The 27,013-nt window shown below is 40.8% G+C and overlaps 1 protein-coding gene across 2 annotated transcripts in view; it reads right to left on the reverse strand.

Annotated features, from left to right (window-relative positions):
- vwa8 (von Willebrand factor A domain containing 8) overlaps nt 1–27,013 on the reverse strand; it is an 82,436-nt gene that overhangs the window by 45,145 nt on the left and 10,278 nt on the right. For both annotated transcript variants that reach the window (XM_015059153.1, XM_015059152.1), the window contains exons 5-28: nt 26,023–26,190; nt 25,773–25,937; nt 24,545–24,594; nt 24,354–24,462; nt 24,148–24,252; nt 23,927–24,055; nt 22,992–23,126; nt 22,843–22,920; nt 20,078–20,238; nt 19,846–19,959; nt 17,793–17,985; nt 17,622–17,699; nt 17,415–17,530; nt 16,682–16,782; nt 15,763–15,869; nt 13,945–14,016; nt 11,497–11,573; nt 8,736–8,811; nt 8,464–8,599; nt 8,123–8,242; nt 7,138–7,343; nt 4,366–4,517; nt 1,718–1,826; nt 987–1,125 (exon numbers count right to left, since the gene is read on the reverse strand). In XM_015059153.1, the coding sequence (XP_014914639.1) occupies nt 987–1,125; nt 1,718–1,826; nt 4,366–4,517; nt 7,138–7,343; nt 8,123–8,242; nt 8,464–8,599; nt 8,736–8,811; nt 11,497–11,573; nt 13,945–14,016; nt 15,763–15,869; nt 16,682–16,782; nt 17,415–17,530; nt 17,622–17,699; nt 17,793–17,985; nt 19,846–19,959; nt 20,078–20,238; nt 22,843–22,920; nt 22,992–23,126; nt 23,927–24,055; nt 24,148–24,252; nt 24,354–24,462; nt 24,545–24,594; nt 25,773–25,937; nt 26,023–26,190 (2,896 nt within the window). The remainder of the gene's footprint in view (nt 1–986; nt 1,126–1,717; nt 1,827–4,365; nt 4,518–7,137; nt 7,344–8,122; nt 8,243–8,463; nt 8,600–8,735; nt 8,812–11,496; nt 11,574–13,944; nt 14,017–15,762; nt 15,870–16,681; nt 16,783–17,414; nt 17,531–17,621; nt 17,700–17,792; nt 17,986–19,845; nt 19,960–20,077; nt 20,239–22,842; nt 22,921–22,991; nt 23,127–23,926; nt 24,056–24,147; nt 24,253–24,353; nt 24,463–24,544; nt 24,595–25,772; nt 25,938–26,022; nt 26,191–27,013) is intronic.

Consider the following 27,013-nt stretch of genomic DNA (forward strand, 5'->3'; position numbering starts at 1 on the left):
TCATTGAAAAATAATGTATAACAATAAAATAATTTTTAAAGATTTTTTTCACCCTGTGGTTTGACCTATAAAGTCCCTATTTATCATTTGACTAAAATATGATGATTTTTTTTTTTCAAAATCGCTGAATTTTCCCATTAAAATGCTTGGAAGCGAAGCCGGTGAGGCAGCATCGAGCTGAGCCTCACCTGTGATTGCGCAACCTCTCGCTAAGAGCACCGGTTGCCATTCTATGAGAGCATGCACCTCCTGTCTGTACGTCGCCAATAAAATGGTTAAAAACCTTTAAAGTATGAACTGATTTTCCATAATTTAGCTTATGTATTTAATGTACTGTGATTTTATTGTCACCAACTGTGTGTGTAACGTGTTTCGTGTGCTGAGGAGTGATCATAAACGGCAGAGAACAGATTCGAGGCGAGGCAGGCAGTTCTCGTGCCTCATCGCTGGGGGCGCTCATGATCCCAGACATTGTGACTCCACAACTGCAGAGTAAGAGACGGTAACAGCAAGGTTTGTAAATCGGATTATATTTAAGTCGGTGCCTCACCAGCTATGAACCTCAACGCACGTCACTGACATGAATACATCACGTAAATATCCCAGATTGAGCCAGAGAGGATAATTTTCATCATTAAAAAAAAAAAAATAAAAGCTTGTCTTTCATCAAAAAAAAAAAAGAAAGGAAAATCCGACTTTAAACACATTTTGTTTAGAAGGAGCAAATACAAAAATGGCTGTCAGGGAGGAAAGTTTGCTGACTCCTGTACTAGGCAGGAAAAATCCAGAATTTATTATTATTGTGTTATTTTTAAACTCTGACATTTCAACAGAGGAGTGGACTTCTTTGTATCTTCTTTGTAATAATAAAGGGAATTTCTGGCTTTTACTTCAGAAATTCAGTGAAATTAACATAAAAACTTATTTCTTGAGACTTGTTAGTTGTGTGTGTGTGACAGACAATGGCGGAGTTAAACGCTAAGTACCGTCTGAGCTGACCACGTCGCAGATGATGTTCACTTCATTCATCGGAATCTGCCAGTGGGCCTTTTCCTCGCTGAAACTCAGAGTCCTGCTTTCCTGCCGACTGCTGGGATAACTCTGGACTCGCAGGAACGCCGGGCCCTGGAAGCACGCAAACACACGCGCGCACACACACACACACACACACACACACACACACACACACATACTGATGACGACATCGCTGGTGTTTAATGTTTCAGATAAAGTTTCTTTTCTACAAATCAGACTTGAAATTTGCTGTTTGTGCATAGATGACTGCATTAGCAAATGTATTTCTGTCTTTGTCACCATGGAAACTATGACTGATTACAGGCAAAATGAAAAGCTGAAGGAAAAACAAAAGTTTTTATGAAAAAAAAAAATCTTTCTGCTCGTAAGTGTTTCAAAGTTGAGAAAGTAAATCGATTCAGTTCTTTATTTTTTACTCGATAGAAGATGCAATAGTCTGGCTAATAAGAATCTGAAAAGTGTGGCGTGCAGTTCTCCGGGATGATGCATCTTAGAACCACTTTATTGGAAACCAGGTGCGTTTAACTGCAAACGCAGAAAGCTCGAGCTCAGTCAGACTGGATGTGGAGCATCAGGAAACATAATCTCTTTAACGCTTGTTGTCCAAATGACAATTGTATTCATTTCAATTCATCATGTGATTAATTGATGAATTGCTTGTTGTGACGGGCTTCATGTATACCTTGACGTCGATGGGGCGCGTCTCAGTGGGACAGAGCAGCTTGCGGCGAGCGTTGCCTCCCTGGTTTAACGTCCAGTATCCCGTCATCCTGACTTCCGGCAGCGGCAACCTGAAGACAACAATCCAGTCAGGCCAGACACACACACACACACACACACACACACACACACCAAAAGTCATTTCCTGGGGGATTAAAACAAAGAGCTCCTCCATGTGCTCACATATTGCTGTTCTCTGATTTTTCATCTTGGATAATTATGGGTGGAACTGCTTTTAATGCCCACATAAAATGAAAAACAAAGTTCTGGCCTTCGAGGGCTCAAAGCAGCAGCCGCAAAATGATATCAGATGACAGCTTTGCTCTGCTGGGACGGGGCCTCCTAGAAAACACACGCTCGTCTTTTAATCCCCCACGCTCCCTGGGGATGGAAAAGCCAATATATGCAGAACAAATATCCTCATGTGCTCAGTCATGTCTGAGCAGATGTTTACTGGTTTTCCCATGAATCATAGCTGCAACGCGGCCACGGGGGCTTACTGGCTGCAGGTGGGGTGAAAAGATGCATCCTGACCACAAAACACACACATTCCAAAGAGATTGGAGAGGGGTTGGTGTGTGTTGGTGGAGAGGAGGGGAGGTGGACTCGAGAGGATGGAGGGTTCCGACCACCGTAAATAAATCTATGAATAGAAAGGCAGCGAGACGGGCAAGACGAGCCGTTTCATGTTTTCCATGTCCAAAATTGGAAATCAGGAGACAAAATATTTGCTTTCATGTACACAAGATGTGAGCGGAGGCTACTGCTGACATAAACTGTTCAAGATGGAGCAAAGAAAAGGGGGACTGGATAACAGAAACAGCAGCAAACATCATCCAGATCAGGGGTCAGCGACCTCTACGGCCCTGACGGCCATTTTGGCTTCCGACCAAGCTAATCAAAAGTTGCTAAGAACCATGAAAGCAACAAAACTTGTGGAAATAAAACAGCTCGCTTTTATAAGACCTATGATAAGATTTATGTTTAATTTTTTTAAATAAAGAGCAGTTGTACTTTTTTTTTCGATTTAGTAAATTTTCTTCAATAGGAAATTACATTTTTGTAAATTATGATGTAAAAAAACAAAATCAGCAGGTTGCAACCTACTGACAAAACAAAGGTCGCTCTTTACAGTGGATCAGGGATGCACTGATCCACTTTTATCACTTTCGATACCGATAGTATTTTAAAAAATATATATATCAGGGCCAATACTGATATTAATATCGGATCAGTGCATCTCTGATATTAGTATAATTCTTTGGAAAAACGTTTTCCTTACAAATTGTATGAAAATGTCTGGGGGAAAAAACAGCTAAAACTGTTATTCATAGAGTAATTGTGTTTAAATTTTAAAGCATTGCTTAGTTATTTGGGTTAGAGCCACAACAAAGAGCCTCAAGTTGCAAACCCCAATCTAAATATTGGGTTATTGTTGTTCAAGGAAAATACTTGTTTCTGTTCTGCTCACTATGTTTTCTTTCTTCCAAATTGAATGTCGACTATAATTGTGTCAAATAAAACCACAGGAGACAGAAGAAACAAATATTTTCCTTTATTTAAAAGAACAAATCTGTACATTATCTGAGACATCTAGTGGACAGTGAAGTCAATTTATCGGTCTAATAAATAACTGTTATCAGTCAGTATTTACAGAAACCTTCTGTTGACAAACCAGCAGCAGAAAATGAGTAGAAATGCACAGAAAATGGAAATCATTTTCTGATCAGTGAACACGATATAGTTAAAGGCCATCAGGCTGCACTGACACCAACACTCTTCAGTGCAGATGTTGTTTACTGTGCGAAGAAGACTAAAAGTTACTACTTTCACTCTCAGTAAAGTGTTTTGGAATGACTTCTTTCACCTCTGGCTTCATTTCTGGAGAATTTGGACGAGTGAAGGCATTTATGTAGTTCATAATAAAATGATAAAGATGGTGTTCAGATTTAAAGTAGGAGGAAATCCTCCACAAATGTTCTGATGCAAAGTACGTCGGTAATTTATTCAGATGCATTTTTATTTTTTATTGTTTTATATTTTTTTTTTACTGCTTTCCAAACTTCTGGATATTTTTCTGTATTTTTTAAAGAAATTTTGGCCATCTTAAGTCAAAATATTAACCCGTAGCCTGATTACCTGATTACTGATTACCTTTGTGTTGTTTCTGTGTGAAACAACACAAAGATGATGTTATACATGTAGTCAAGAAGTCAAAAGGTAAATTTCTGATGGTTACAATGTGAAATAGAGGTGTGGTTTAGCAAATCACAAAGAATTTCAATTTAATTTAAACCAATATGAAATCTACTGAATTTATCAAACATTATAAGACTGTTGCCATCATAAAAACTAATTGTAGATATACTTGACAATCGTTTGTACTTGGTTGAAATCTGTCTCACATCTCTAATGGGGGATTTTATTGCACCACTGGAGCTGGCCAATCAGAATCAGAGAGGCAATAAAGCAGGACTGATTTAACTATCAATCAAGGATGTTAAAGAACAGCCTGAATGCTTTTTACATTTTTTTATTTTTATTTTAAACAACTTATTTTTGAAGTGAGGTGCCTATCTCTCAGTGTTCTAGCTGCTTTTGGGGTCTTACTCCTTCGCCAGATTGACAGAGGTTGGCTTTGCTCCGATGGGAATGCCGTGTTTGTGCAGAGCCTCGATCAGAACGTCCCGCGCGTCCTTGTTGTACGAGTCGAAGTCGAACACGTTCCTGACCACATTGGCGAGACCCTCGTTGGGAAATTTCTGTTGGGAGGGGAAAAGTGAAAACAAAGACGAGATAAATACAAAAATATATAAATGTGTGTGTGTGTGTGTGAACAATAAAACGTTCATATTTGTTGTATACATTTACCAAGGTTAAGCGATACGGCTTAAAAACAGAAATTGGATTTTTTTTAATATGTCATACGTTTGATTTTAATTTTTTTTCTCGCTTTCTTTTTTAAAAAAGAAATTGAAAAATGACAGAAAACATTTTTAAAATGTGTCTTATTTTAATAATCCCTTATGATTTCTACGATGAAGTAATTATGGAGAATATAATCATAATATTAATAGAATAAAGATTAACTTTCATTTAACGAATGGATTCATTTAAGGAAGAAATATGTTTCATTGTTTACTTCACTGTTTTTAGAAAATCTAACATCTGCTGCAATCAACAAAGCTACGAAAAGCCAGAACAATTATAGAGAAAGCAAACTTTTTCTGGGGGGTCATTGAACACACCCTTCCTAAACGTTACCAGGTCGTGCTAATGGATAACGTTAGCCATTCATGTTTTATTATTATTATTATTACTTTTTTTTTTCTTACTTTAAATTGAGGTCAGAGGAATAACAGAAATGTAAGAAGCTGATTCAAATTTGATTATTTTTAATGATTCAGGCTGTCAGAGAAGTGAGAGAGAGTGAGAAATTATTTAAATTGCTGCAATTAATCTCTGCTTTTCAAAATTGTTGCATTTCTGTGAAACCATACAAACCAATAAAAGCCCAACGTTCCTGCTGTTGTTGAGGGGGAGCAAGATTAAAACCAGACTGTAAACTAACAACAGTTTCAGCTTTAAATGGGACTTAGCATGACATTTCAAATCAGTGTTACTCTGCTGTCTTGATCTGACCAAATACACTTTAGTACAGAAAGGGAATTATAACCTGTAATAAGCACCAAGGGACAATTTAACATTCAAACCACGTTTACTGACAACATTCATGGCAGTTTAAACAGGGCAGTAAATTTTTCCACTATCAATATCAGCCGGATCCAGATGAGTTGCAGATGAATGTCTGAAGGACTACAGACTACAGGGATCATTATGACAAAAGGTGAAACAGTAATTACAGCCAACAGCAGCAGTGGCTGCTAAGGAGGCCATTTTCACTCCCACTAAATTACACCCTAACTGCCCCACTCCAGCAGATATCAATAACGGAGGTGATGGATAACTGAGCTACGGTGCCAGTGGGGAAATGAGACATAAGGGTGTGTCTCTGTGGGCTGGACTAGACTCAGCAGTCCAAGATAGAAACAGAAGAGCTACATAAGGGATTTCTAAAGAAACTCTGATTATTTTTTGATATATTCTCAATGAATGCTGAACCACACAGCAGGTGGACCTCACAGATCTATACTTTATGTGACTCAAAGGGGCATTTAGTGCCATTTTATAGCACAATCAAGTAACTATGTTACCTTCAGTTGTAACAAAAATGCTGCATATATCAAGCATGACATTTAAGACATTTAACTGTGTAATTGAATGCGTTGAAATTGGGCCTCTGTCTCTTTAAAAACACCTGCTCTTTCTGAAACTCCGCCTTCAGGAAGTCGTCACTCATTTTAAGGATGATGCGGACGCCCTGTTTATTCCTTCTCATCCAGGAACAACAGTTGTGAAGTTACTTGACTGTTGTAAGGTGTGATACTGGAGGTCACCAGGTCAGTCCATCTCTTCAGAGATGGACAGACCCTCCCTGAAGGAGGAAATGAACAGGCTCAGGTAGAACACCGGGGCAGATGGACTGGCAGGGTTTCCCCCAGTGCATTATAAGCCTGGTGGGTCACCAGGCTTCACTTGCGCCTCCACCATTTGTCACACCATTAACCATAGAAGGGTGCAAATTGATATTCCGAAAATAAATCTGCTTAACAGAAATACGTCAATTTAGAACAAAAAATTAAAAAATTTTGAAACAAAGTTTTTGCGCTAGGATGAGGTGGTTTTTCAGCCGAATTGAAATTTGAATATTTGGCAAAACTGCAACTGAAACACTTTTTTCGCATCACACAAGTCACATGATCAACAACCGGATGTTGCTACTGGGGAAAACCATGAAGATGTTGACAGGAAGTGGTAGGAGGATGATGGTGCAACATGGGACCATCTCTCTTTGACCAAAGCAAAAGCAAAGACAAAGAGCAGGTTTATCTTACTGAGCGAAAAATCAGCAAAAGTTTTCCAAAGCTGGCCGCATACTTAGAGTTTCTCAACATTATGGATGCCTCCAGAGAAAAACAAAACCTAAAAATGATCCTGTGAGGTGTCTCCTATGTGTGAGATTGTCTTATATAACCAGGATAGTGTGAAACCCCGACATCACACCTTATTGTGCGACAGTATATTTTCCACCGTGCATGTGTGTGAGGGGTTTTTCTCAGTATTGACTGCGGGGGCAAGGGAACAGAGTCTTCCCTCCGCGGTGTGGCAGAGTCGTGAGGTCCCTCTCCTGCATTATTAAAGCGTCTTGCTCCGCAGGACTGAAGGCGGACAAAACACGCTGAATAATTCACAGAAAGCCGTCTGACATTAAACGATCAGGAGGAAAACCGGCTACTGGCTCACAGGTGTGACTCCTCCCACCTGCAGGTGCTTGACGATGTTGACCACCTCGCGGGTGGAGTAGGGGTAGGTGATGGTGCCCTGGTCGGCCATGGACCTCAGCTCGCCGAAGGCGCCCACCAGCTTCTGCAGCGTGGCTTCGGGAACGTCGGGGCCGTACTGCTTCAGCATGGCCAGCTCCGCCTGGGGCTTTGGGTTGTCCACAGCGTGGCAGCTGAATATGTCCCCTGTTCAACACACACAAGGGGATTTCTCTGTTCGTTTACAGCATTTTACGTCGGAAAGCAGCAGGGCTGAAACAATTAATCGGCTTAAGCACAGCGAATTGATTACTGGATGAATTGTCAACTAATTTAGTCATTGATTGATCATTAACTGGAGTACACAGAGTCAAAAAGAGGCCGTTTACTGAAAAAACAACATATTCAGAGTAGTAAAAACTGAACAGAATATATATACACATTTAAAATTTAAGATTAAAAAACACCTTTGTCTTTTACCCAAATCCCCTCAACTGGCATTTTTCTTTCATTCACCTGGTTAAAAGTGACTAACGGAATGTTATTTTATGGCATTTTAGGCAATAAAACATTTATTTTCTCATTTATTAAGGGAACTGAAATATTTATTTGCCTCTTTAAATGCATTTAGAAAAGGCTTAAGTGAGTAAATGAAAACTCTATAGAATGTGTCAATCTTTTTTTATCCAACTAAATAATTGTTAGTTGTCGCCTTATAAAACATTCAACAGCTTACACAGAAATTCTGACCTCTCAGTCATTTATTTCAACTGTATTTGTACATCACATTTCAGCTACAAGGCACTTCAAAGTGCTGTACATCCTAAAAAAAAACATTGTACAGTCACCAATTGCGACTGTGACATTTTACTTTTGTTTTTATGCATCTCTCGGGAAAACACGTTGAAGTTACACACAATCTTTCTACTAATCAGGTGACGTCAAAAGGCTCAACAGTTACCGAAGCCATGATGCCGTTTGCATACCTAAGGCTCCGAAAAAGTCGTTGCCTAGGAACGGGAAGCCGGGCCTGTTAGCCAGGACTAGCATCCTGAAGTCTGGGTGCATCACTATGACGTTGGCCCTCCCGTTGGCTTCACGTGGATCTACAAAGAAAAAAACGTAAAAGAGTTGCATGACCAAAAATATCAGAGAATTACAAAAATACATGAGGTATAATTGTATCATTGCTAGCTTAAAAATGTATAAACACAAAACTCAGGACTTCTTTCTCTACCACCATAAGATTCCCACTTTTGGGGCTTTTGTTCCTTCATATGGAACTGTCAGTTCTGGCTTCTTTGTCTGCCAACACCTCCAAACGTACCTGAGACGATCCGGCGGCCGTCAGCCAGGATCATCTCTCCGCTCTCCACCAGAGTTTTCAGGATGCAGGTGACGTTAGTGGGAGCTTTGTCAGCCTCGTCGATCACAAGGACGTGGCCGTGCTTCACTGCCTTCACCTGAAAACAAGGCTAACACCTGACTTCGACCGTTCACTAACCTTCTGCGGTCAACAGAAAGCAAAGCTAATCCATGCTCGGGGTAAGAAGTAACAGAAGAATGATTCCTGAGTTAACATGCGTCTCTCAAACTGACCAGGGGAGAGTCCTCGTATGTGATGATGCCGTCCCGCACAGAGGGCTGCAGGGTTAGCGTCTGGACGGTTGTGTCCCTGAAGGAGGAAATGAACAGGCTCAGGTAGAACACCGGGGCAGATGGACTGGCAGTGCATTATAAGCCTGGTGGGTCACCAGGCTTGTGCCTCCACTATTTGTCACACCATTAACCATAGAAGGGTGCAAATTGATATTCCAAAAATAAATCTGCTCAACAGAAATACGACATTTTAGAAAAAAATAATTATTTTGAAAAAAGTTTTTGCAATAGGATGAGGTGGTTTTTCAGCCGAATTGAAATTTGAATATTTGGCAAAACTGCAACTGAAACACTTTTTTTGCATCACACGAGTCACATGATCAACAACCGTATGTTGCTACTGGGGAAAACCATGAAGATGTTGACAGGAAGTGGTAGGAGGATGATGGTGCAACATGGCTTTTAATGACGTATCACGAGAACAAACTTATTCACATGATTTTAATTGCATTTCTTATTTCATGGGAACACTGCGATAGATAATTGTGTTTTTCTACATCAGAGGAATACTGAGAAAGTTTTTCACACATCGGTGATGGAAAAGCAGCTTTTGTTATGAGATAAGAAGGGCAAAAACCTCCAACTGGGAAGAAATCAGCTGAGGCGGTTCAGTATTCCCGTCTAGGGAATGTCTCAGGAATCGTGTGAAAAACAGACAGATGGATGGAAATGAACAGTAATGTAACTTTTTGTGCTTTCATAATGTCTTTTTTACTCGCCCTCTAACTTTTATCCAATCTTCCAGCTGTTTGTCTGAAAGACTCTTTTTGTCCATTGTTTCCTCTTACGGAATAACAGCTCAATAGGAGAGGCTGTTAGGATGCAGTGAAAGCTGGTCAGTAATATTTTTAGGCCTTGCTGTCTAAAAGCGGAATGAGAATCAACACTCGAGGCTCCAATAAATCCCAATAGCACAGCGAAGAAGCATCACTTCCTGTTTAGAAGACACAGAATGTTGACTGAGCATCGCCTGGCCATGAACATTGACTTCTATCGGCCACCTGAACACTATAACAGCCAGTGATTCACCAGTGTGTAGCGTCATGCCTCCCACCGTCACACCTCTGAAAGCGCTCCGTCTTGCTCTGTGAACCAGGCTGTTGGCTGTCCCAGTTTCCTCCCTAGCAGGGAGCCACTCTCCTGCTTTCTGAGCCACATCTCTGTAGACTTTCAGTCACAAGTTCCCCAAAACCCCACACACACACACACACACACACACACACACACACACACACACACACACACACACACAGCTTCTCCTGCCTCTGTCCTGCTCTAATATTAGCTGCTGCTACAACAGCTAACCAGGACACAGTTTATATTCAGCTCCACTTTGACTTTCACAAGACTTTGACCAAGTACACACACAGGAGCAGAAACTGGCCCAATGCGTGTGCATGTGGATGTGTCGTCGGCGGACGTTGCTTCACTTGCTGTGGACTCTCTTGGGATTTTGATCTTTTGTTGGAATTTTTTTTCCAAAAAGAACTTTTGCTCATCGAGACGTAAAAAAATTATGTTGTTACTTCCAATGGATCAAACACCAATGCTGGTTTTCTACTGGCGTGGCGAAAAAGAAAGCACACCCACATTCAGTTGAGGGTTTTTTTTTAGCAACAGAAACTTTGAGCTTTCAGCCTCCGTCTATCGTGGATTTGGAAAGTTTGACAGATTCTTGAAAATCTCAAAGTCAACGTAATGGTTCCACAACCTCTGGGGTGTGCATCCGGAGGTTGATGTTATATTCATGCTAGCCTTGCTAATCGCCACTACGTTAGAGCTGTCAACATTAACACATTAACAGATGTGATTAGTCTAAAACATTTAACGCCTTACTATTAACATAGTACAGATTAATCGCAATATCTATTTTGATTTTCTCCTGTGGAGGGTTACTTCGTTCGCAGCAGCGCGTTACACTGTCTTGTACTGCGGTCAGCAGTAAGCAGAGTCACAAACACGAGTGAAGACATGAGAGAGGAAAGTCAGACTGGTGTGTTCAGTGGAACATTTCATTTCACAAAACAACCTGATGGATGTTTGGATAAAACCAAGGTAAGTAGGTAGGCATTGGAAAATATGTACAAACTGCAGCTGATTATCCACTAAAGCATAATCAGGTCATTATTAGCATTTCTAAATTTACGTTTCAAGCAAAATGGCTTCTCTGAAACCTTCCTGAATATGAAAACCTGGAAAATAGATGTTTGGTTTGAAACAACAGACCTTTTTCTTAATTTTTGAAAACATGCATATTTACATGTCCATAATTAATGGATTGACAGCACTATAAAATATAACTAATTAACGACTGCTCATGACAGAAAAGCTAGAAAAAACACATTAAGTGAAATTTCCATATACAAATATTTAAAAAAAAATATTCAAACAGAAATAAATGCATATCAACTCAACTAAATCAAACAAATTTGACCTGAGTTACAGGTTTTTTTTAATTTTATTATTATTTTAAAATTATCTGAATGTTCATATATCTTGAATCCATCAAGTTATTTGATAGATTTATATGCCAGGTGAATGTATCATATGATATATTAATCATATGATAGATTAATATATCTAAAGATCACCACAGAAAGAGGACAAAGGTGATAAATAAGTTCCTTCTGCAGCTTTAGGCAGCAAAGGGAACCCAAGTTGAAGCATGCTTCCAGGGGAAGCCTTTTTGGGTGACCCTCACCTGTGGAGCTGGAGGTACTCTCTGGGTCTGTTGAGAAGATGCAGGAACCGATCTACAATCTTGTTCTTACCGACACCCTGGATAGGAACGCAGACACAGAAATCAGAACAATGTAAAGAAATTAAGACAACATGAGCTCAGATTGGCTCCAGGCGCCGTGGACACACAGTCGACCACAGCATGGATGTCAACAAACGGTTACTGATGCTGGACAGCAGTGTTCCCCGTGCTGGTCATCAAGTAGTGATGGCACAGTTACTTTGAAAAGGTAACTGCAATGAGATCACCGATTACTCCTTGAAAAAGTAACTTTGTTAGATTTCCGATTACTTGATTTGGAAAGTAACTAAGTTAGATTACAAGTTACTTTATTAGCAGCTGGTGACAACAACCCTCTTGCTGCCCTCTGGGCTGAAGCGGGGCAGCACCTGGACCAGAGTGGGGAAATACTGCCGTACAGTACATTTTAAAAGTATGTGTTAAACCTGAACATTTTTACATTTAATTTTCAAAATCTTTCAAAACAAATGAAAAGTGTGCGCTGGACGTTTTGGTCGACATTCTGCTTTAGGATGAACGTCTTGAAGTGTTCAGCCGCGTCCATCAGGTGTTCTTCCTCCAACTTATTTATATTGCCAATAAGGTAAATCAAGACTGTACCAAGCCTGTGCTAAGTAAAACATGATGGCTAATTTAGAGCATAAAGTCATGTACAACCTTGTCCTGTTTCCACATATCATGTGACAAACAGAATAACCCTCCACAAACCAGGCCGCGGTCTGCAGCCTCATGATTTGTTCTGCTCTGACAGCGGCATAAACAGGCCGTAATCTCAGCCATAGCTGTGGAGGAACTTTTTAGGAGATCCGCCATCAGTGTGCTGACAGCAGACAGTTCCGGGGAGAGCCTGTGGTGTCCCCCCGGTTTTGACGGTGCTTTGCTTTGACAGCGGGACAGGGGGAACTCCCGCTGGCTTCCCGCGGAGGCTCCGGAACCTCTGGGCCGGTCCGTCACCGATCCGGTGAGCCGCTTTGACAGCTCTTAGTGTCTCAGCGTTGCCCCGGTGCGTGTTCGTGCGCTCTGGCTTGCAAATGGATTCTCCGGCTCTCACGCATGGAGCTCCTCTGGGGGGAGGATATCACACCACGGTCACTTCTCTCTAATCCTGCCCACTACAGCTGTGGGGGACACTCTGGGACCTGGAGGCGGTGGTACATGTGTCCTTCTACCGGCAGTGAGTGTTGGAGGGTGACTACAGCCTGTTTCATAACCCTTCCCTCCACGGTCGAGCAGAGCTGACGTGTGTCCTGTATTACGCTCCGGACAGAAACAGCTAACCCTGCTGATGTGGCTGAGCGTTACGTAGCCCCATGTTTATTATTTTCCCCCAACTCCACTTTTTCAGTTTTACTTTTTCTGAATTCCATTTTTTTTTCTCTTTTTAGTTACATTTATGAACCCAAAACGTGCATAATTAGTGTGAATGAAAAAAAAATGTTTAAATCAATTGAGGTCAACATTTTCTGTTATTCTGTACCACAAATGAAACAAACTGCTGTTTGTTTTTCAAAAATCTTTTCAACTAATTTCCACTTTTATCCGTTTTCTTTATTCTAAATTATATTTTTTCCATTTACCCATATTTTTAACCAAAAAAGTTCATAATTATAATGTGAATGAAAATATATAACAAATCAATAGCTTGAGGTCTACATTTCCCCTCACCCGGCTGTTTGTTTCTATGAAATCTATTTGACTTTTTTTTTTCTATTTCCGTTTTATTGTTAATTTTCTGAAATCCATTTTTTTCCATTGTAACCATTTATTTTCCCAAAATGCATGTAATTATGGTGTGAAAGAAAAAAAATGAACATATTTTCAAAATTATCTTTTTTTCTTTTTCTTTTTTTTTTTTTACAAATTTCACTTTTTTCCCCGTTTTATTTTTCTAAACTCCAATTTTTTTACGCATTTTAACCACTTTTTAACCCAAAAACATGTTTGTTTCATTAACCCATTTGCTCATCTTGGAGCAAATGAAAAAAAAAATGAACCAATCAATGGCCAACGATGAAAATTTTCTCTTATTCTGTATCACAAATGAAACAAACGGCTGTGAATATTACTTTTACAAGATGTTTGAGTTCTTCATTTTACTGAAGAACTCAAACATTGTGAGCAAATCTGAGAATCATGTTTTCAACTTGAAAGAAAATCTGCTTTTAAAAATGCTTTAGAAATACACATGAAACAAAAAACACTACAAGAAGTGAAAGCTTCTGCACAATTCCACAACAATTAGAACACTTTTTTTCTATCTGTCACAGGAATCTCCGTTGAAGTGATGACCGTTTGTGTTTTTTGTACTGCTTTCATTCCTGATGCTGCAGCCTCGTCCCTAAAAACGTCGGCGTGCGTGACAACATGACGCCGGGGTGTTTTACCCACCTGGTTCCCCACCAACAGGAGGTGTTCCCCCAACAGAAAGTCTTTCAACATGTCCTCCATCACCATCATGTGCTGAAAAGACAAACACAACATGTGAGAAGGAGCTCAGAACGGACCGGTTTGTGGACGTACCCGCCCGTGTCTCTTATTCTTCTTTTCATAAATACGCTTCTAACTCTGAAAGCTAGGTCACTGCAAAAGTAGGGCACCCTCTCTCCTCTCATCGTTTCTTGTGCTTTTTCACCCTCCAACACGGAGAAAAGGGGCAGGGCGAAGACTGGGAGCAGGGCATGAATCTGGGTCGCACGGCAACGCGCGGCTCGAGTTTTATCTCCCTGTGTTGGACGCCGTTTCTGGTGTCCTGCGGTCTGGTCGCACGGGGCAACGCCGAACACGAAGTAAACAAAAACCAGAATGTGTGGAGATGGATAGATCTCCACACATTGCAGGTTTTGTCTTCTAGTCAAAGGGAGCTGATAGATTTGGTGGTTTAAGCAGCTCCAGTAGCATGAGATCACAACCAAGCAATGGATCATATGTGAACATGAAAGAGATCATAAAAAGATTGGGAATACCCCCTCACCGCTATCATTGCCAGTTATGACGGCGTATTAGGGCCATTGTAGACAGAAAAAAAGCAAAAACCTGCGGCTGAAAAAACTTTTTATGCTGAAATGTTTAGATTATGCTCAAGATATTTTATGGGAAAAAAGGGAAATGTTTGAGTGTGAAAAGTCAAAAACTTACTAGAAAAAAACTCAGAAATTTTCTAGAAAAAACACTGGAAATTTCTGAGTTTGAAAAGTTGAAAATTTTCTAGAAAAATCTGTGAGATTAATCACAGAAAGTTTTCTGATAAAATTTGAGAATTTCAGTTTCAAAAGTAAAAAAATTTGGACTTTTTTCCAAAAGTCATTTTTGAAACTCAGAAATTTCCAAGTTATCCCTGGGACATTTCTGAGATTAATGTCAAAATTTCTGAGTTTTGTTCTCTGGAGCTTGCTGGGACATTAGTCATTTAATCCTAGAATGACTTCTCTCATGCTCTTCAGGTGAGAGAAGGCCAACTTTGTGATGGTCTTGATGTGACTCTGAAGGTCGAGGTCAGAGTTCATCGCCACACCCACATTTCAGACCTGATCACTAGTTTCTATCTGTAATGACTGAATCTGTTCACTGAGTTCTTCTTCAGGTCCAAAGATAATGACTTCAGTTTTTATAGCAACAACGATCTGCAGCTCAACTGTTTTGGAACTGTTTGACTAAAAGGGCCAGAACTGAGATGGGGTTAAACAAAAATAATGCAGAACTAAACAAATTTACCTGAAAATGTCAAAATTTGCACAAAACAAAACTCTAGAAAACCTATTAAGCCAGTTTATCCGTAAAAAATAGTTGATTTGGAGGTTAGTTACACTTTAAATTCTACAAAAATAATCAAATAAAACCTCTTCATCTCTTACTACTCTATGCAGACTCTCTGTCCACGCCCATAAAAAGACACTCAGCTCAGCATGCTGAATGCTTGAAGAGGCTCCAACAGATGGCAATCTGGACTAATTTCTCAAAAATTCAGCTAATAACAATCTGATCACTCTTAAAGCATCGAACTGTAACCCACAGATTATCAGCTGACGCCAAAAATATATAAAAAAACACAAAACTAGATGGTGATGTCATGGCAACAGAACCTCATCCTGACCCAGTCTACAAAATCCACATAATTAGGGACATGAAAAGTGGCAGAAAAAATTCAATCAATGTTCAACAAATCGTGTATTTTTAACGGTGAAGCGACCTTGATGTCTGCTGCGGTACCTGAGGGTTGTCATAGAAGAGAACGTCTGGAACCTTCATCTTATGGTCGGGGTTGTAGACGGGAGCGGACACTTTGCCGATGGTCAACACGCCATCCTGGACCACACCTGGAGGCGGACGGAGAACAGCCATGAAGGATACAGCTGGTAAAATGAGTGTTGAACATGGCAATATTTTTTTTTTCCTGTAAATATCTTTCTAATATTTCAACTGACATTAATTGAAATAAAAGATGTCTAAGAAAATTAGTGCACACATCAGGTTATAGCTACAAAAAGTTTCTATTATTTTTTGGGTGAAGACAACTTTAAGTTGTGATTTTAACGGGATGAAATGCAAAAGGGTTTGAGTCTTGTATGCTTGAGCAGCAGATGGAAATAAAGTGGATGAAAACTTGATTTTAACCCCAACATGTCAAAGAATACATGTGGAAGACAATGAACATTGCTAGAGGAACCTAGAACTCAGGAAACTCTTGGTGGCTTCAGTTGTTTTGTTAGTTTGTCCTCAACTGACCTCAAACTTTGTGATTTTATAAAAGCAAAAATAATCCTGTGCTCATTTTTGTGAACAGGTCTGTAGAGCAAGTTCAGTTTGTTTTAAAATGTGGAAAATAAAAAAACTAATAGAACAGATTTTTTTTTTTTTAGTTTAGTTGACTTAGTAGTTTGAAGAGCAATGATCTAAATTTTGTACCTTGTACTTTGAGAGCACCACATATGTGAAGCTTACTCTAGTTTCTATTGTTTCATGTTCAGTGTTTTCCTTGACTGGCACATTGAAGGTGTGTTGTGACCTTCTAACACCTGACTTGGATTTCGGTCAAAATTGGCTTTTTTTCGGTCAGAAAACTGCAATTGGTGTGCCTCTAGTTATGAGTAATAGTTTTTGAGATCCGGTAGCAGTGGGTGGGACTCACAGCTGTGGTCCCGTGTTTGTCCAGCAGGATCTGCAGTGTCCTGTATGGAGCAGTTGCTGAGGGTTTTCTCCAGAGAGGCCCGGGCCAGGCTGGGCAGGAACCTAAACACACATTTAGAAACACAAAAATACATAAAAGATCATGTTAATTCAAACTGAAACATGACTAAAACACACATGAACAATTTGCCTACTGGATCCCAGCATGGGAATAAAATAAAAGAGGAAAATATTTTCTTTATGGGCTTTTATTCTGAGACTTTTCTTATTATTATTTGGCCTTTTATTTATACAAGACAAGGCCTCAATGAGAAAATAAATTCTCATTTTCAAAAAACACCTGTTCCAACATTATATGAAATCATAAAAGGGAAAAAGGAAAGAGAGGATAGAAGGAAGGAACAAAAGAAGTAAGGAAGAAAGGAAGGAAGGAAAGAAAGAAAGGAAGACAGAAGGGAAGGAAAGAAGAGAAAAGAAGACAAACTCGTTTCTGTAACTGAAGCTCATCTTTATCTCTACACCATTACTAAACTGCTGTTTGTTTGAAGAAACTTCAAAATTATTTCAACAAATGATCTTTATACAACAAGGAAGAGGCTGACTAAGCTGTTTAACTTTCTCTTTTTAAAGCAGAAAGTTTCTTCCGATTCTTCATCAAGTAACCTAAATTTTTTTTAGGTGCCATGATGTGTGTGTGTGTGTGTGTGTGTGTGTGTGTGTGTGTGTAGCCTCACCTGGAGAGACAGGCCTTGTTGACAGCGTGAGAGATGCTTTCATCAGGGTACTGGGAGAGGCGGCGGCAGATCCTCAGCAGCTGTCTGGTGGACAGGGACGAGGCTAGAGACTGCGCCTGCAGAGACAGACCTTACAGGTTACCGTGACGACACGGAGGGGTAGGTTGTGGGGTGAGGGTCGCCGATAATGGGGGGCGGCAGACTCACGGTGGGGTCGTTGGTCTGACGGAGGCTGTGTGTGAGGTGCAGCAGCTGCTCCGCTGCTTCCTCTGGAACACCGGGGACCTGAGGACGGAGACAGACAGACAGACAGATGAGGAAAAAAACAAAACAGACATGCAGAAAGAACATGAGAAAGTTTTAGTGTGTGAGACTCACCAGTCCCTGTATGAGGCCCGTCTCCTCTGCTTTAGCCAGAGGGGAGACGGAGTGGTAGAGGAACATGGTGAGCAGCTCTGGGCCGAGCCACTGCTGCTGGCCCCTGCTGCTGCTGCTGCTGCTGCTGGGCCCCACAACGGGGGGCTCTGCCAGGGCCAGCACCCGGAACGACGGGTGGATGGGAAAAATGGACCTGAAAACACACACACACAAACACACACACAGTGAGTAACAGCTGCACACGAGCGGCAGAGGACACTGTCCAACATCTGTTCAGCCATGTCCAAGCTGAGGAGGTGGGAGGGAGGGTCACCACTCTAAATGAGTCTGTGTGTGTGTGTGTGTCTCATCCAATTTACGTCCAAATTGAAAGGACGACTTGTGACAGCTGGCTATGAGCTCCTCTGATTCAAGAAGACAGCAAAGTCCATTTCCATCAAACCACAGAGACGCCCACGCCGGATATATTTACTCTGCAGCCACTGCAGGCCGAGGCGGCTGCTAACCATCGCCCTCATCGCTGGCTGTGATCAGGTTGGGAAGTGGAGACGGCAGCCTTTAGGTCCCTAACGACTCCAATCCGATTCTTAACGTCACGATTCGATTCAGAAACCAATTTTCCTAGAGATTCTGTTTGCATTATGTGACTGACAAGAGGAACAAAGACGGCGTAAACAATTAGAACAATTATTGAAATCAATTCTATGCTGTATCAAAGTCTTGCATGTAAACTTATATATAAACAAAAAAAAGGAGTTTTGTGCATAAAATTCTGTAACTTAAGTTACCAGTATAAGGTTAGTTCAGGTGCCTGGCTTTTTCATCTTTTTATTTATTTTTAACTGCCCTTATCTGTAACTTTTGCACTTCACTTATTTTTATTAAATTATTACATTCAAAGAGAGAGTTTCAAATGTATTCATCAGGGTGTCTGCAGGTTTCAGCAAGTCACGCTTAAGATTTTATAAAACCTTTTTTAATGGCACCATGAATGAAATTTAAGACAAAAACCTATAAATACAGGCAATCCTTCTGTAGTTCAAACAAGCATCCCAAAAATCCCATAATGCCTTGCTTAACAATAATCTAGCTAGCTACCACGGGTATGTTAGAAACCAGTTAGCGGTAGCCTCAGCTGCCGTGAGTCACAGACCTGCCACAACATGTAAGACCTGTGATTAACACAATGAAGACCAACTTACTTCTATGTGTATTTAAGACATTTTAATGCCTTAATTTTATGAGTGAATTTAAGTCAAACTGACTATTTACTTTTCGCCACAATATATACAGTTAAAACTAGAAGTTTACATACACCCAATAAAAAACACATCCACCTTTTTCTCACTGTCTGAAATCAGACAGCGATTTACTTGTGCGCATTTTAGCTCTTGTTTTAGTTAGAATGTGTACAATTATAGGATTATAATTATATATTATATATTATAATTATATATGTATAGGAGATTTAGTCATTAATGCCTTCCAAATCAGAAGTTCATTCATTTACTGACTTGTTTGTTACACTATTCATTTAGATAAACTGAGAGACCAAGGCTGAATTAAGGAAGTGGAAGTGTGTTAAACTAAGCCAGACACCACAAACCTCCTTCCTGCTGCCTGGCTGGCTTTTTAGGAACCAAACACACACAAGGTGAATGTGAGGACATTTCATCAGGCAAAAAAATGGGAACATTACACATAAACAATAACTTAAAAAAAAAAACCAAACATATTAAAACTACATTATCTAAAAATGTAAAACAGTCCTTCAGAGGTTTTTGAGCAGCAGGTGGAGTTTTAGGCAGATTAGGCCTTTAAAAAAAGCAAACATTTAGTCAGAATTATCTCCCGTTTTCTGTATTCCTTCACACTTTAAACAGTGTTTGGTCTGAACTCCGTAGATTCACGTCATTTCTGGGACTAACAGACGATGCAGGTTGAACAGGAACAGCATTTTTAGACGTTTGCTGCCAAAGGATTTCTAAAATACTGATAACCCAGTAGATCCACCTTCTCTGCTGCTAGCCTGTCTGTTTGAGTCTGTGCTCACCTTTCTTGCAGCTGCTGGTCGCTAAACTGCAGCTGCTCCTTCAGCGCCTGGTATCTGTCCCACCGCAGCAGCCTGGTCCCGTCGTACAGGTCCAGCTCCCTGTCATGGAGCAACCTGCCAGACAAAACGCTGCGGAGTGAGCCGAGACGCCCGCCGTTTGTCACGGAAAAGACCCTGGACACTCCTCGCACCAGACTCCTTGAGCATGAAGGGGAAATAAACGAAGGAGTACCTGGAGAGCACGGCGAGAGTTCCCAGGTTGACCCTGTGTATGCCGTCCAGAATCAGCAGCTTGCCCTCCATGGCGGCGGTTACCAGTGGAGACGGCCGCCACGCTGTGTCTCCGTTAGGGAGGGTGTACCTCTGCTGCAGGAGGTCTCTGGCCGTCATATCCTGGAAGGAAAACGACAAGTAGCAGAGGTCAGATGGGTTGAGTCATAGTGACTGGGAAAGGGGGAGAAAAATGAAGAAAAAAAACATAAAAAAGTTGCAAAAAGAGGATGTGTCTTTATCAAAGTCATGTCTGACCACAACAGATTCCTTACAAACTGAAAGATGAGAACCGGACAGACTGATTTTTATTAGTGCTGATTACAAAATTTGATCAGATTGATCACTTTAATGCTGTGATTAATCACTATGACTAACTTTGTAAGCTTTAAATCTTGAAATATGTACACAGGAATGGTGCCCTGGACAAGCCCAACCAATTAAAATACAAGAAATTATGATTTATTTTTACCCCCCGCAGAAATCAGGTAATGTCAACTCCTTGATCTCCACAGCCACTTAAGGAAACTTATTTCACTTCACATGCATAAAAGTAGTAGAGTAGTTGTTGAAGAGACAACGAACAGAGAAGATATAATGTTTTCCAAGTTCTTGGGTGCCCCCTGCCCTTTCTGATGACGCCCTGGTCAACTGCCCATGCATCAAAAACCACCACTGTATGTAGATTTTTATTTATTTTTTTTAGTTTTCATTTTCTCGAGCCAAACATGTCTGAAGATTTCAAAGGGTTTTATATTCAGGAAGGTTTAAGGAAGTCATTTTGTTCATTTAGAAATGTTTCTCTCCATTCATTTCCTATGAAACTTGCGCGGCGAGGCAGCAGCTGTTTGTTCTCGTCAAGCCGAGCGACCGGCGTAATTCGCGCAAGTGAAATTTTGAGCTTGTACGCGTGAAAAAATATTCACAAAGTTTGATCAGTGGATTATGCGGATATAAACAAAATCTTCTGAAAAGTAACCATCGTTCATTTCCATCTGAGGGGCTTTTAAGTGAAGCAGGACACTAAAGTCAGCCGTCTGGTTGTTTTTTCACGCTGTTGCGAAGGTAGAGGTATATATCGATAAATATCAGGTATCAGATAATGATATTGGTCCAGCTTTTCATATCATACCATAATTTATTCTGGAGAAGGTTTGTTTATCTTTATGAAGCACGTTAAAAGTGATACATAAATAAAGCTGACTGGCTGACAATGGACTGCTGAGCTAAGTGACAGATTTATTTCATGCAGCCATGCATAACGTCTAAACTTGGCTCTTTTAAGCAAAGACTCAGTAACATACAGATTCTGGTTTTCAACAGAGACTGTTTGAAAAAAGAAAACGAAACCAACAATCCCACCAAGTGAATGAGAACAGAAACCTGGGGGTCTTTTTCCATCAGCTCTATTAACTCCGTCCCCACATGACCCGACCCGGCTGCTAAACAGGATATCTCTGCTTTACAGATAACACCTAATGGCACTTTTTCTGTTGGGGAGGGGGGGCTCTGCTGAGCAACCCTGTCATATTTAATATCATGGTAACATGTCACAGCAGAGTTTAAGGGTAGAAGTGGGAAGACAAGCAGAGTTGGGTCATTTGTTCCAGGCAGTGATTGCTGAGCTGTGAAAGCGTCTCCTTAGAGAGCGACTGACCGTCGTCCTGCTGCACCGAATTGGTGCTTCAGATACGGGCCGGACCTAGAACTGCCATCAAAGCAGAGGCTCCAGGGTCACGTAAATCATCAAAGCCGTTATTTATACAAGGAGATTTTTTTTTTTACTGTAGACACAAAGTCAAGTAATCCCTGAAATACCAGAAAATGTTTAGAAAGCACTGCTGTCAGTCCCATTCCAATTTTATGGATGTTTTATAGTGCGATAGAATCGGTTTGATTTTTCAGCTGGTGCGGTTCGTTTTCACACTGCACTGTGTCAAATGAACCAAACCCTTTGAAAAGCCGGTTCCCTCCTTGGCCTGTGGTGGTGCTGCATCAAGGACCATTGAAGGAAACGACATAAAAACTTCTGAAACAAACATGAGGCTTGACATTTGAAGTGTTATGTATTTTCATTGAGCTCTTTAATAGCACAATCATGTTTCCTTTAATTTCTACAAATATACTGAATATATCAAACATGACTTAAACGAAATTTGAGTTCACAGTTTATAGACTTGAATTTGGGCCTCTGTCTCTATAAGAAGCTCCTGCTCTTTCTGAAACTCTGCCTTCAGGAAGTCATCACAAGGTTTCTCAGTTAAGCCCTTAGCAAACGTTCTTAGGAGCGTTTGCTCCTAAGAACTTAGGAGCGTTGGACTGAGAAGAAGTTCTTATGATGAGTTCAGCAGATGCGCAGTTCCACCAGGAGTTTGATAGCTGCTGCTGCCGCTAGTCTGGAGGAGCTGAGTGGGAGGCGGGACCCGACATTATAACATGATATCAAAAAAGTCAATTTTACATCATACTCTCCCTCTAAACTCTTCTTGATGAAGGAAAAACTACTTCCTCACCACCAGGTGCCTCTCCTGGGGTAAATTTATACTGTGGTACATAGCACTGGTAAATGCAACAGCAGCGTAGTTGGTAATAATTCCCCCCAGAAAACTACCCCATGCACTCCCTATAAACGGTTCCTGTAGAGATGATGTTCCTATTTTCTGCACCAACTTTCACAGATTTAAAAAAAAATTGCAAACAGCAGCAGATTGGATGTTTCTTATTTACCTGGTAGAGCATGACCGGCTCTATGCTGTATCCCAGCATCTCGGCAAACTCTCTTGCTATCACCGACTTCCCGCATCCCTGGGAACCATGACAACAGTAGAAACATCAGACAGTGTTTGTTTGTTTGTGTGTGTATGTGTGTTCTCTACCTTGGCGCCTATCAGGCACAAATCCTTCACCATGTGCGACTGCATCATCTCAGCCAGCAGCTGTGAGTGGCTGGGTGTGTTGATGAAGGTGGCGCTGCTGTTGGGCGGCCGCGGCTCTTTGCTGCCTGCTGGAACCTGAAATTACATCAATGCATCAAGGCTTTGGTAGCAAATGGTTTGGGATGTTTGGAAGAGGGAATCTTTGGAGGAAGTTTTAGCCATGCTCTGGACGGATAAATCGAACACTCCAACAAATGACCTCCAGCATGGACTGTTTGAACGCTGTAGGATGTTTGTTGGACGTTAATGGATGTCCAGATGCCTTCATCCCTGCATTCACAGCTCACACCTTGACGTTCTTGATGAACTGGATGACTTCTCTTCAGCTGCAATGTCCTTAGGAGTTTCTTGAACTTTTGAGCTGTTTTTACATACTTTTCTTTAGAGGTAATTATTTCATTTCCAAAAACAATCAGATGATCAGTTTGTTGGATTTACCTCCACGGGACTCTTTCAAAGTCTTGTACTTATGTTGATGATAAGCTATTTCTCTCTTATCCCCATAAGGGAAGTTTATACCATGTAGTATAAACTGGACATTTTATTAGTTTGAGACCTTGATATTTCCTGAAATATCAAGTACCAATGAAATCAGATGTTAGATTTAACAAAAGATAAAAAATAAAAAAAAAGATAAATGAATCGGCCTTTGTATGTTTTCATTGCTTAAAATCAGTAATTTAAATTTCAGCTTCCAATGCAACAACATCAAAAGAATGAGAAGAATGAGAGTGAGGGGGAAAAAACCACAGGGAAGATCGACCAAGCTAAAACCAGACATATCCAAGATCGGCAGGCAAGTTAAGATCAAATGAAAGGAAAAGGTTTTAACTCCAGGTAGACGTGCGAGGCAGCAGACGTTGCTGTCCTGATACCTGGAAGGTGATTTCCTTGTCAGCAGCCTGCACTGTGACATCCGCGTGGCCTTCACGGCCACTGGAGGAGGAGACGCTCAAAACGTTGCTGGGTGCTGCCTGGCGACGGCCGTCCAGAAGCTCAAACCGCTGCGAGTGACGAGGAGCAACACGTCTGTCAGGTTTTCATTGTAAGCTGATGGAAGGAACCACTTAAAACTAAACGAAGCTGCTGCACTCACACTCAACACACTCTCCACCGCAGTGTGTCCGTCCTTTCCCAGGATGTTCTTGTAGGGATAAAGTCTCTGGACGAGCTGCTGGGAGGACAGCATGGGAAACGTGTTCTGCAGCAACAAAACATAAACAATAATGCATGTTGTTTTTATTTTTTGCTCTCTTTATCTTTTTCTTTAATTCAGTTTTGATTTATCTTCCTAAATCGTACCAGAACGTGAAGCGCAGCAACCAGGTTATCCACAGGGAAGTCGGGGAGGCCCAGACTGGAGGATTCCTGGGAGCAGAGCGTTGTGGCGAGTGACAGCAGCTGGGAAACCCTACGACACCGAACACAACACGAGGCTCCTCATGAGACACGTCACAACTTATCTGAAAAGCATTCCAAACATAATGTCTCACCTTTCAGCAGCAACATTTGGCCCCACGCTGTACAACAACTCCAGCTGGTCCTGGAAGTGGAAAGATGAGAACTGAAGTGGAGGCATCACTGCAAAAAACACTAAATATTACCGAGTATTTTTGGTTTGGTTTCTAGTGCAAATATCGTAGTACACTTGAAGTAAGACAAAACTAACATACAAGTAATGTTTCAGCAAGAAATAGTATCTTAAGTCAATAATACTTAATATTGATGAAAATGTACTAGTTCGTTTGGGAAATTATTTTACTTATAACATGGGAAAAATGTGTTGTTCTAAGTGAAATAATCTGCAAGTGGAACTTGCACATTTTCATCAATATTAAGGAATTAGACTCTAAACAAGCTCTTACATCTTTCCCAAAAGCTTCTTGCAATTTAGTTTTGTCTTATTTCAAGTGTACTAAGATATTTGAACTAGAAACTAATGAAAATACTTCGTAAGATTTTGTTTTTCGCAGTGCACACCCATTCAAAACCTAAAAGCTACAGGTGTGTTCTCATTATTTATCAACAATTCAGCGCCTTAATAAAGTAGAATAGTTCCCTCCAGGAAGTTGTGATGTTGCGATCGCAACTATTAACACAAATTCACTCACTGTTTGCAAACTGTGCACAGACTTGCAATTTTCACCAGTCAAAGAACTTTTCTGTAAATCTGACTGATCACTGTAACGTTTTCTGTATTTCCTTCTTTTCTGACCAATCACTGCAAATCAGCTCGATTCTGACCAATCGCCTTAGCTCCCTTCTAATTTAACTTCACAACACTTAATGGTAACACTTGTTTTTTTTGTGTGTGTGTACAAAAATGATTTTGAGATGTTCTGTAGGTTCTGCTTATACAATGTATACAGTCATGGGCATAACTGATGTGGGGCAAATATAAAGTTTAAAAAAAATTCATAGCTGTGACTGCATCTACTTGAAAAAGCCTAACCCTAACCCTAGGCCACAACAATCACAAAAAACCATCACAGCATCCTAGAGGCATTAAGTATTCCTACTTAACTCATTTCTTCATGTTGGTCTATCCGCACAGTGCTAAGGCTGGTAGGAAACCCTGAACGCACCACCCACACATCAAAACATGGTGATGGCTGCTTCATGGTGGTTCTCTTCAGTGTCACTTTTGCGAGTCAGTGTACAGTTTGCTCAGTTAACCTCCCTATCGAGACGAGCCAACAGAGTGAAGGGCTCTGCTCGGACCTTGAATGGAAGGTAGTAGATGTCTCTGGCCTGGAAGCGAGAGCGGAGAGGAGGATCCAGAGGGTTGCCCTTGTATTTGGGAACCGGCAGACCGAGAGCGATGACCCGGAAGTCCTCGCTCACGCGGACAATCTTCCAGCTGTCCAGCTCCTCCTTGGTGTGCTCCTGAAAAACCCACTTTTTACTATTTCACTTTCCAAATTTCCAAATCTCAGAAGGTTTTGACTGAGATGCGCGCCACCGTCCTGACCTGCAGCAGCTTGTCGTAGCGCTCGGCCGACATCAGGAAGCGTCCGTCCTCCAGCTGCATCTCTCTGTTCTCCAGGAGGTTGTTGAGGACAGGCAGGACGTTTCTCTCTGCTTTCTCCAGCCCCTCCAGGACCAGAACGCGACCTTGTGTTGCTGCTCTTACGGCACACTGGAGCAAAGGTAGAGGCAGTAAAATGAAGCCTGTTATCGTACAGTGTTTATTTCTGAGGAGCTAGTTTGCTGCAGACTCCAAACACGAGTCTGAAGATCCAGTTGTCAACAATTTAAGCTTTCAGTGATGCTATGTGAAGGTCGTTCGTGACACGGACACCTGAAGTTCAACTCTTTCAAACTTCAGGTTCCTACTTCCTGTCTGAGAACCTTTTTTTGTTTTTTTAATTTCTTTAAAAAAGCATAAATTAATAAATAAATTAATACCGTTCCTACAATTTAAGTCACATTTAAACAAAGTTATAGAGCACTGATAGAAGCTTTGCTGTTAAAGTAGCAGGACTGACATTTTCAAGGAAAACAAGCAACTGTTTTTTGTTTTTGTTTTGTTGATTCTAATCATGCTAATACCCAATTAGCATCATCGAAATGTAGTATATTTTTTATGATTAGTAATTGCATCATACGTAAGGACAACTAAGTCACTCTAAAATCAACACTTTTCGCTGTGGACATTAGCTAGTACAACTATCAGCGAGACATTTAATTAAAGTTAAAAGCAATAAAAGATGATAAAAAAAAAGGAAGGAGGAAACCTGGTAAAGTAACGGGACCAACATTTTCAAGGGAAAACAAACGACTGTTTTTTGTTTTGGTGATGCTAATCATGCTAATAGCTAATTAGCGTCATAAAAATGTGATCTTTTTTACAATTAGTAAACTCAGCTAGTTTTTATATCAGTGACACGTTTAAGTAAAGTTAGTGAGCGCCACCCGCTGCTGACTAACTTTGAAAAATGCTGAATTTAGCAATAAGGCAT

Source organism: Poecilia latipinna, unplaced genomic scaffold, assembly GCF_001443285.1.
Source record: "Poecilia latipinna isolate Pla-1442-1.1 unplaced genomic scaffold, P_latipinna-1.0 Scaffold1605, whole genome shotgun sequence".
In the NCBI taxonomy this organism is placed as follows: domain Eukaryota; kingdom Metazoa; phylum Chordata; class Actinopteri; order Cyprinodontiformes; family Poeciliidae; genus Poecilia; species Poecilia latipinna.